Source organism: Electrophorus electricus, chromosome 18, assembly GCF_041902795.1.
Source record: "Electrophorus electricus isolate QZ-2024a chromosome 18, ASM4190279v1, whole genome shotgun sequence".
Classification (NCBI taxonomy): Eukaryota; Metazoa; Chordata; class Actinopteri; order Gymnotiformes; family Gymnotidae; genus Electrophorus; species Electrophorus electricus.
The window spans coordinates 803,742-815,182 of record NC_137514.1 but is presented as its reverse complement, the minus strand read 5'-3'; the positions used below and the strand labels follow the sequence as shown (position 1 = coordinate 815,182).

The following is an 11,441-nucleotide window of genomic DNA, read 5'->3' as shown; positions in this document are numbered from 1 at the left end:
TAATTACTATACCACATTACATACCAGACGCACAAAACAAGATTGCTCGAACACGACTTCCATAAATTAGTAGCGATGTTGCAATTTTTGCAGAAATGGGCTTTCTGGTTTTGAGTGCTATTTACAATACCTAATATTTTCTGCAGTGCTATTTACAATACCCAATATTGTAAACAGTAATATTCTTGCTATAAATATGGAGTATAGAAAATACATGCATAATATTAAACTTAAAATGGCTCTTTAATGCGCAATAAACACACACACAGTTAAGCATATAACGCATGATCACAACTCAAAAAAGGTAACGAACTAAAGGGTGTGAATGCTTTTCTTAGATGATGTGGGCTCAGAGCAGTACCAAGCTTTGGGCTACACTTATTATCTGATCTGTTCAAAGTAGTACAGGAATTGCTGGTTGGTGAACTGGTGATCGTTGCCTCTACCGGCGGCCATGTGAAAAATGAACCTACAGAGTCGGCTCCTTCGTTGATGGGCGTTTTCCTTCCTTGGCTGTGGACTGAGCACACCGAAGTTTACAGTCATCCAGCGCTCGAGAGATCACAGACCTCTCAAACTGGACTGGTGTCTTGGATGGTCTCCTTTTTTATAATGCCCCACCCGGTGTGCTCCCTGAGATCCCATCTCAAGATGGTGGTGGGGCTTCAACCTGGGTAATCTTCCCAGTTGAGGCTGGTTGGACGTCACATAGATGACACAGCTTCTCCGTGAAGGGTCAGGTACCCTTGTCAAGCAGTCCCAAAAGAGATATCTGCCCAGAATCACAGTGTATTAAAATATCATCCAAAATTCAAAATTATTCAAGAGCTGTTTCTGGCAAAACAGATCAAAACTTTTAAAAAATGCTGTTTGCCTCAAAAGCATTCAATAGTTGCTTTAAAACCACTTTCTGCAAATATAAGATAAAGAGAAGTTTTGAAATGGGTCTGGAGCTAGACCCATCATTAGAGTCAAGGAAGTGTTTTTTTAAGAGGTTGAACACTGGCCACTTTAAAACAAATCAGGAACACTCCCTGAGGTAAAAGAAAGATTCACAATTGCTTGCAGATGAGAAACAGCATTCTAAAAATTTTAAAGAAAATTATAAAGGAAGACCATCATAAGGACCAGAGGATTGCCAGTGCATCACAATCTGTTAACTCATTCAGAGTTTTTAGAGATAGTGATATTTCGAATCAGTTTATGGAAGCTAATGGCCAACTCAGCCAACATATAAGATATGATCCAGACATGAAACAGACATGTAAATGTAAGGTGTACACTGGCCCACTGGTTCTCTTGAGTGTACACTGGTTCTCTTGAGGTTAGTTCACATTGGAGACACATCATTTTCTACTAATTATCTTACATGACACTCAAACTGAGATCACTTAAATCACAAGCACCGAAAACCACATTTGTAAGAAATGGAAAACTAAAGAGAATGCACACAAAAGTTTGTTTACAGCAGAGCTTTACTTAACAACTCAAGTGAAAATAAAAGGAAATAAGTCTGAACCTATACATGAATGTCTGGCTGGAGAAAAACAATCACTCCAGCTTCGAATGGCTGCACATAAAGAAAAGCATAGCTTTGCTGCCAAGTTAAACGATCATAAGGTCAATGCACTTATATACATGGGCACTGCAGAAAAGGGGACACTACAAAAATATCTAATATGAACATCACCGTATTTCAATATTTTTCCTCACTTATCCAATCCAGTGGTTCACAGATGCAGAATTGTCAGATAAACATGACTAGAGCGCTCACATGCTCACGCTTCTCGAGCCATCCACCAGCAGGGGGCAGCACACAGTACGTCAGATTTGCATGTCTTCCTGTCAGCCAATCGGCGTGGTTTCTGTCTGATGCTAAAATGGAGCTTTAACTGAAAGGTATCAGCACACACCACTTACTGAATAATTTCCACCTTTTTAATACTAATTACTCATTAATCAACAGCAAGCTAATAACAGTGTTGGAGTTTCCTCAGGCTTACAGACAAGGAACAATAATAAAGGGGGTGGAGGAGACAGGGCCAACAGCGAGAGTGCAAAACGAACCTTCCACATCAACACAGAAGCACAGTGAGAGTAGGGAGGGGCACTGGGCGCTACATTGGGTTAGGGGCAGTTTCTGAACCAGCATAACTCTGGCTCAGCTCACTCCATAACAGGTGTTGATACAGTGCCTGCGTCAGCACAGTTGTGCCGGTCTTCATCGGCAGGGTTGGACAGACATGCAAGAAGTGGTACTCCCACGAGGGGCCATTTCTCTGTGAACAGCCATTCTGTGTGGCATTACCTTTACTACTACTCATCTCTCTGTTCTTTTCTAACATCCTGTGCTTGTTGACATTTTACAAAACCTAATCCTTATCCGCTTTCCCGACTGAACCCTTACTAACATAAAAAACAAAACAAAAAAGTGGGACACCTGTGTGTGTGTGTGTGTGTGTGTGTGTGTGTGTACGGACAAGCACGTATACACAGTGCCTGTTAACTCTATCCTCAGTGGCCCCACCAGTTAGATCAATTATTGCATAATCCCCCTACCAGATTAATTCACTCTAAAGCAGCCAGGATGGGCAAACAGGAGGAAGGTGGGTAACAGAGAGGGGGTTAAGGAGAAAGGGGCAACTTTGAGGGTATGTGGGGGGGGGGGCTTTATTGGGGGAGGGGTTTGGTTGTCTGGCTCTTGCTGAGGAAGAGGAGTGTTCATTTGGCTTCAGTGTTTCCTGTGTCCGTCTTCAGTTCCTCATACTGAGGCTCCTCCTCCTTCTCCACCTCTTCATCTGTCTGTGAGTTTGGCACCCAGAGGCCAGAGTCAATGCAGCGCTTCATATGGTACTTAGCCTCCTGCTCTCTCACACACACACACACACACACACACACACAGTAAAGTACTTAAGAATTTAATAACACTGACACTGTGCATCTCACACACCACCCTCCCCCCCACATATACCTTGACCACCCACCCACAAACCCCTCCACTCCCTCACACACCCCATGGGTTCCATTTGACTGATAGCATACTATAGCACACACACACACACACACACACACACACTGACCGTGGGGTCCATTTTACTGATTGCATCCTGTAGCATCTGAATGTCTTTTTCATCAAAGCACTTTTGCATTTCCTGTTTTGAAAAAAAGGCACCAATTACCAATTATAACAAACCCACTATTGTTTAGCCAAACACTGTGAACACCAGGGACAGGGAGTAACGCTGCGCACGTAGACACCAGGGACGGGGAGTAAGGCTGCGCACATGGACACCAGGGACGGGGATTAACACGGCGCACGTGGACACCAGGGACGGGGAGTAACGCTGCGCACGTGGACACCAGGGACGGGGATTAACACGGCGCACGTGGACACCAGGGACGGGGAGTAACGCTGCGCACGTGGACACCAGTGACGGGGAGTAATGCTGCGCACGTAGACACCAGGGACGGGGATTAACACGGCGCACGTAGACACCAGGGACGGGGATTAACACAGCGCACGTGGACACCAGGGACGGTGAGTAACGCGGCACACGTGGACACCAGGGACAGGGAGTAACGCGGCGCACGTGGACAGCAGGGGCGGGGAGTAACGCGGCGCACGTGGACACCAGGGACAGGGAGTAACGCGGCGCACGTGGACACCAGGGACGGGGAGTAACGCAGCGCACGTGGACACCAGGGACGGGGAGTAATGCAGCGCATGTGGAGTATCTGAAACCTGACTGAAATGACGTGCGCAAGTGGTGGTGGAGCTTTACCAGGGGTAGCGAATCATAGACCTCTACAGGGTCCAGGCCCCCTGGGCCAAGGCGCTTTTGCTTCTCCTCTTCCTCGTACTCCTTCATGGCCTTTTCAATGCGGATCTTCGCTCTGCCGCGGACGCGCTCCTTAAACGACTCCAGCTCATCGTTAAACGCATCCTGGTACTGCTGGTCTGCCATCTGACACACACACAAAGAAAACCTGATTACAGCACTAAGAAAAGTTGGACTTGGGGCCTAACCACCCCAACCCCCAAATCTTCTATAATCAAGAGAAGCCCTCTGAGGCTGGAGTGTCTTAAGGGTTTGAGGAAACACCTTTATCTTGGTGAAGAACTGACGGAAGCATCCGCGAGGATCCACCTTCAGGCTCTTGGCTAGTTCCAGGATAAACTGCATCACAATCGTCTGATGAGCCACCTGCTCCATGAGGGCATGTTTCTAAAATACACACACATACACACACACCACTTGAAGGCCTGTTTCTGAAACACACACACACACCACTTGAAGGCCTGTTTCTGAAACACACACACACCCCACTTGAAGGCCTGTTTCTGAAACACACACACACACAATGGCATGTTTCTGAAACACACAAAAAAGCCTGCACCTCTTCCACCTCTAAGTCGATGCACATGATGACCAGGTAGTTTGCTGTTTCCTCACACACCAGATGAGGGTAATCAGACAGGTACTTTTGACTATCATCCCAGCGTCGCAGCATTCCTGCACACATACAGAGGGAGAGGGAGAGAGAGAGAGAGAGACTCATTTTTATTTAAATGGTTAAATAAATAACTATGGCAGCATCAAATTTAAATAACCACCTTCAACTCGAGTGGTGTGTCTGTGCGCCCTAGAGCTTCAGGAGTCATTCTAGAAATATCTAAAAACATACAAAAGCTCACACAAGCAGATGTGTACAAGCACGCACACCCTTACCAAAGTGCTTTATCTGTTTCTCATATTTCTCCACAAAGGTCTTATGCTTCAGCTCCTTCTCCTCCTCAGTGTCCACCTTTACCTCCGGCTTAACGTTCACCACACTCTGTTACAGGGAAAGGAGGGAAAGAGATGGAGAGAGGAGAACAGAGAATGAGTGTGAGAGAGCGAGAGAGGGAGAGGATAGGGGGAAAGAGAGGAAGAGAGAGTGAGAGAGTTTTTGAGTAGATGTACTCCTGCAGAATACATTGCCAGTCCTGGCGTCATGTGCAGCTCACCTTGCTAAAGCCATCTTTGCTGAGTGTATCCACGTTCCAGGGCTGCTTCTTCTCCTCTCGACGATACTCATCCATCTTCTTCTCCCAGCTCCTCTCCTCTCTCCTCAGCTGCCTTTCCTGGGCCTGGGCCTTGTCCAACTCCTGCCTGGACTCCTCTGTGGATGCACCCGCCAACTCCTGCACCTTCCTTTGCACCTCTGCCAGCTTCCTCCTGCTCTCTGATAGGTTCTTCTCAAGCTCTTCCCCTTTCTTTTGAAAGGATTCCATTCGCTCCACTCGAGCCTGAGGGGCAGGATTTCATTAGAGAGGCAGGGGAAAACACAGAGGAAGAGACACACAGGATATTATTTACACTGACAAAATAATCAAACATACATTTTCGTTTGATTTCACAAGCTCCTCCAGTAGTTCAGATACCTTTGAGAAGTATAAAACAATAGAAAACAACAATCCAGTTGCTAACCAATTCAATGGGCCTCAGGCTGACTCGGGTTGGTGTTGCACTAAACATATTTGGATATTTTATACTTCCGTGGCGTTGTGTACGATCGACATAACTAACATAAGCCAACACCAGCAAAGACTGTAGCGCGTTTAGCAAATCAGATACCTCAATCGCAAGATAACCTAGCAAACTAACACCAAAAGCTTCAGAAGACAGGAAAAGGCAAGTACGAGAAACGTCTTACGATACACAGGGCAAACTAACGGAACACATACATCACTAATTAAAAATAATAACAATAAAATAATTATATATATATATATTCTGTCAAATAAAAGGATAACGTTACTGACAGGGGTCAGCTAAGGTTAGCTTAGCAAAGAGAATTACTAAAGGCAGCAAACAAGCGAGCTAGCTAGTTAGGTAGCTGGATAATTAATTAGCTATTTATGTTTTATCTGACTTTAGGAACCATAATATAAAATGGCCAACAGACCAACAATGGTAAAATGGCCAACAGGCCAACATTTTAAATACAATTTACATTACTTGCCAATCTAGCTAGATTTCAGTGGGAAATATGTAGGTTATCTTAGCTAACTAACGCTAGCTAATACAGTAACGGCTCGACACGTAGGAAGTCTGACTGGTGAGAAGTATATTTAGTTGATGTTGAAATATACTGATCTGCTGTTACCTGGTGTCTCCACCTGAACAGGCTGGGTGTGTCGATGTTCGGATGAGTGTCGTCCTCGTCGTCAGATACCTCGATGTGGTCCCACACGCTGTAGTCGATGGTCGTCATGATCTTTACCCTGCGATAAAGCGCCCAAAGCAAACCCAGCGTACCGACAGTCAAAGCACAGTGGTGACACTCAGCGCTGCTGTGACTACTGAGCCGTTATCCTGAGAAACACGCCGCGTATCTGTAATGGTTTAGAGGTTCAACGCTAACCCTTAGTGTAGAAGAGTCTGGAAACCGCGGCGCTTCCGCTCTGACGTCATCACCCGGAGCCGCAGCGCATTGCGCGTGTTAACGGTAGATCTCAGTTAGCATGGTAGAGTACACTTTAGTGCTGCAATATACAGCCCAGACTGATAGTATAGGCAATCAACACGTTAGTACTGCAATATACAGCCCAGAATGGTAGTGTAGGCAATCAACACGTTAGTACTGCAATATACAGCCCAGACTGGTAGTGTAGGCAATCATCAGGTTAGTACTGCAATATATAGCCCAGACTGGTACAGAAGCAATCAATACCTTATTACTATAATATACAGCCCAGACTGGTAGTGTAGGCAATCAACACATTATTACTATAATATACAGCCCAGTCTGGTAGTGTAGGCAATCAACATGTTATTACTATAATATACAGCCCAGACTGGTAGTGTAGGCAATCAACACGTTAGTACTATAATATACAGCCCAGACTGGTAGTGTAGGCAATCAACACATTATTACTATAATATACAGCCCAGTCTGGTAGTGTAGGCAATCAACATGTTATTACTATAATATACAGCTCAGACTGGTAGTGTAGGCAATCAACATGTTATTACTATAATATACAGCCCAGACTGGTAGTGTAGGCAATCAACACGTTAGTACTATAATATACAGCCCAGACTGGTAGTGTAGGCAATCTACACATTAGTTCTGCAATATACAGCCCAGAGTGATATGAAGGCAATCAACATGTTATTACTATAATATACAGCCCAGTCTGGTACGGAGGCAATCAACACGTTATTACTATAATATACAGCCTAGTCTGGTACGGAGGCAATCAATACGTTAGTACTATAATATACAGCCCAGACTGGTAGTGTAGGCAATCAACACGTTAGTATTGCAATATACAGCACAGACTGGTACAGAGGCAATCAACATGTTATTACTATAAAATACGGCGCAGTCTGGTACAGAGGCAATCAACACTTTATCCAAAGAGCCAGGCATCTGTCTCAATGTTCAAAACATGTGCACAATGGCGGCTGGCCAAGAGAGGGCGCTAGGGCACCGTCCTCACTGGAGGAAATGGTTATGTTAATTTTTTTAAATAATCGATAACTACTTATATTAAGAGTGTGTTAAAAGCACAGTAATAAGTAATATATAAAATAGACTGGGGGAAATGAGCTTGATGCCCTTTAGGTTAATTTCCTCTCTCCCAGTTAGGCTCATCAATCAGTCAGTGGTGTGGTTCTGGAAGACAGAAACATTCATGCAGCAATATGACATTTGTCAGCTTCACTGGTATCAGCAGCCAGGAGAGACACACAGACTAACAGAGCATTGGAGAAAAGTGGGCATGGACCCATTTCAGATGAAGAGCAGCAACTACCTGAAAGTTATAGACTATCATTTCAATTATCTGGCACTCTTATCCAAAGTGACTTACAATTATGACTGAGGGTTAAGGGCCTTGCACAGGGGCTCAACAATGGCAACTTGGCAGTGGTAGATCTTGAACCAGCAACCTTCCAATTATAAGTCAATTAACTTAACCACTGAGTTACCTCTGCGCAATTACCTGAAGAGGTGAGGAAGAGCATCTGTAATCCTGATGTTGAATTAGCAGTACACGGTGAGCAAGAGCGTCTTTAATCCTGATGTTGAATTAGCAGTAAATGGTGAGAGAGAGCGTCTATAATCCTGATATTGAATTAGCAGTACACAGTGAGCAAGAATGTCTTTAATCCTGATGTTGAATTAGCAGTACACGGTGAGAGAGAGCATCTGTAATCCTAAAGTTGAATTAGCAGTACACAACTCTTTCTAGGACTTTGGAGATGAACAGCAAATTGAATATGGGTCTGAAATTCTCCATGGCTCACCTATCAAAACCCGATTTCTTAATAATAGGGGTGACAGCTGCTAGTTTCAGAGCAGGGGGAACATAACCGGTTGTAAGCGATTGATGATGGGACAGATAGGAAAATGAACATTTACAGGAAGGTTACTTTATAGTATGGGAGCTTTATAGGGAAAGGATGTGGTAGATATTCTTATTCTTGGTACTAGTAAAGAGCTGCACCTTTTGATCTAAGCAGACGTGGTGGGTCTTAATGCACTAGGCGTTCGCTAAGGCACTGTGGAGCAAGACTGTTGTGTGATGTGATGTGATCAAATTGTCTAGTTCTAGTAAGAACTCTGGCTACTGCACTGCTGAACTAGCTGAAGCTTGTTTAGGCACTTAATAGCCAGATAGTAGGGCAATACAGTAGTCCAGTCTTGAAGTGATAAATGCATGGACTAGCTTCTCTGCATCCTTTTCAAAGTTTTTCAAATATTTTCAAAGTTTATAACCGGTTGTAAGCGATTGATGATGGGATAGATAGGAAAATAAATGTCGGGGAGGCAGCACTTTAAAAGAGAGGTAGGAGCGGGATCAAGCATTTGTTTGTCAAAATATTTACATCTCACTTTTACATTTGTATTATTAATACCTGAATAAATATAGGTACTTTATCAATTTCTTTTAAGCATACATTGATATGACTTATTTTAAATGAGTAAAAATCTTTACAAGCTTTGGCATTAAGGATACAACTATATCAAAAATAAAGAATAGTGCACTTCATAGATAGTCTTTATTTTTAAATATAAACTTTGAAAATATTTGAAAAAACTTTGAAAAGGATGCAGAGAAGCTAGTCCATGCATTTATCACTTCAAGACTGGACTACTGTATTGCCCTACTATCTGGCTATTAAGTGCCTAAACAAGCTTCAGCTAGTTCAGCAGTGCAGTAGCCAGAGTTCTTACTAGAACTAGACAATTTGATCACATCACATCACACAACAGTCTTGCTCCACAGTGCCTTAGCGAACGCCTAGTGCATTAAGACCCACCACGTCTGCTTAGATCAAAAGGTGCAGCTCTTTACTAGTACCAAGAATAAGAATATCTACCACATCCTTTCCCTATAAAGCTCCCATACTATAAAGTAACCTTCCTGTAAATGTTCGAGACTCAGACACAGTCTCAATATGTAAGGCTAGGCTGAAAATTGGTACAGTCAGGCATTTTATTAACTTCTTCCCATCTTAGGTAAAGGTGTAGATCTAGGGGTCCATGAGCATTGAGAGTTCTGGTAAACTGGGATGTTATGATGCTGTCACTTCACCTCTCTTGTCGTTGTGTGCAGTGTGTTGGTCATTGTTGATGTAGCGTGTAGATGGAAATGTAGTCATTGTTCTGTTCAGTGTAATCGTTAAGTGTTCACGTTTATTGCTCATGTTATATGTGAGTGCCGTTATGTTTTATGTAATTAAATGTTCGTTCATGTCGAGAGAGTCTGTGCGTCCTGCTCCACCCCCTTCAGCACTCGGGCCAGCACGTTACAGTGGTGGAGTTGACTGAGAGTGGCTCTATCCCTTTGTTGCTCCTAAATCCCTAATTAGCTAGTTTTAAAGTGAAACATTAAAATAAAATAAAGAAACAGACTTCAGAACTAGTAGAAGAGAATAGCTGGTCCTGTCCTTTATTGTAAGTCAAGTTAACAAATCTCCACTATTACCTCCACACCATACATTAGTCAATATATTCAAATTGATATTCAGTACCTATACCAGTTTGAGCTTGGTACCTGTGGTGGAAAAATGTGCTCATCAATGTGCTCATCGAGCACAGACAACTTTATGCATTGAGTAGTAAGAATGTATTAAGTTCTGTTCCCTGTATGACAGAGATAGAGATAGAGATAGAGATATGACAGTATGACAGAGATAGAGATAGCGATAGAGATAGAGAACTCAATAAATTCTTAACTACTCAATGCATAAAGTTGTCTGTGTTCGATGAGCTCTCATTTTTCCACCACAATTTGGCGTAGTCTGCAGGATGAGCAGCTCTACCGCCGAAGGGGGAAAACCAACACTTCACTGAGGACGCTCCTTGGCAAGGCTGAGCTGGGAGGGAACACCCATCCAGGGAAAAGTAACGCCAGAGTGAAGGTATTTGCCCTCTTCCTGCGGTGACTGCCTCATCCCAAAAACAACTAAGAGTGGAAGAGAGCGACTAATTGTGTAAGTAGTTCGAATACTCCCTCTGTGTGCCGTCTAGGAGCTCTCCTCTGGCATATGTATTTCATGACGATGAAATAGTAAGAATAGAGCCCAATAGGCCCGGGCCGGGGAGGAGAGTCAGTCCTTGAGAGACAGAACACAAGATAAATTAATGGGACTAAATTACAGCAGCGCATGCATTGAGAGAATAACAAAATGGGATCCCAATCTACTAAATTAATGAAATATGACCTGTCCGAGTGGAACCAGCCCTTGCATAATGACATGCGAAGGGACTATGGGGAAAATGCCATTAAGTGGCTGCCTGTGTTAGTAGAGTATTATGGGTTTCCTCGGAACAGAAGTTTAAGTTTGAAACTGCTTAATAATATGTTTAGACATTTAAAAATTTTTGTTCCAGCTATCTTGTTTGCGCTCAACACTCCCCAAAAGGAACCACCACGCAAACCCCAGTAGTAGGACACCCACCAGCAACCGAACCACTTCAACACTGGCTGATTGATTTTGTTGAACTAACTGAAGCAGAAGGAAAGAAGTATATGCTGGTGTGTGTGTGTGTATGTTCAGTAAATGGGTAGAAGCATTTTTCACTACCAAGCAAGCTGCACAAACGGTAGCCAAAATGTTCCTAAGGGAAGTCATCCCTAGGTGGGGCCTACCAAAGTGTATCTCAAGTGACAACAGCACACTGTTAGTACATCAAGGTCTCATAGAATTAACTAAACATTTAGGTATTGATATGAAGAAAGACTGCAGTTACCACCCCGCCAGTGCAGGGGCGGTAGATAGAGCTAACAGCACTTTGAAAGCTGGATTAGCAAAAATGTGTCAACAGACAGGACTTAATTGGATACAGTGTTTACCATTAGTCCTATGGCAAATGTGAACCAGACCCCAAAAGCGAACGGTGCTCAGTGCCTTTAAGACGGTTTTCGGCAGACCACCCAATAC

At 43.6% G+C, this 11,441-nt stretch overlaps 1 protein-coding gene across 1 annotated transcript; it reads right to left on the bottom strand.

Moving 5' to 3' along the window:
• Window positions 1-1,457: 1,457 nt before the first annotated feature.
• cdc37 (cell division cycle 37 homolog (S. cerevisiae)) lies at window positions 1,458-6,461 on the bottom strand. Its single transcript, XM_027022562.3, has 8 exons — window positions 6,151-6,461; window positions 5,009-5,290; window positions 4,731-4,836; window positions 4,399-4,514; window positions 4,104-4,226; window positions 3,783-3,965; window positions 3,081-3,152; window positions 1,458-2,862 (listed from the first exon to the last, which is right to left on the bottom strand). The coding sequence occupies exons 1-8, from the start codon at window positions 6,256-6,258 to the stop codon at window positions 2,722-2,724; spliced, it is 1,131 nt and encodes a 376-aa protein (XP_026878363.1). The 5' UTR covers window positions 6,259-6,461; the 3' UTR covers window positions 1,458-2,721.
• Between the last annotated feature and the right edge of the window lie 4,980 nt (window positions 6,462-11,441).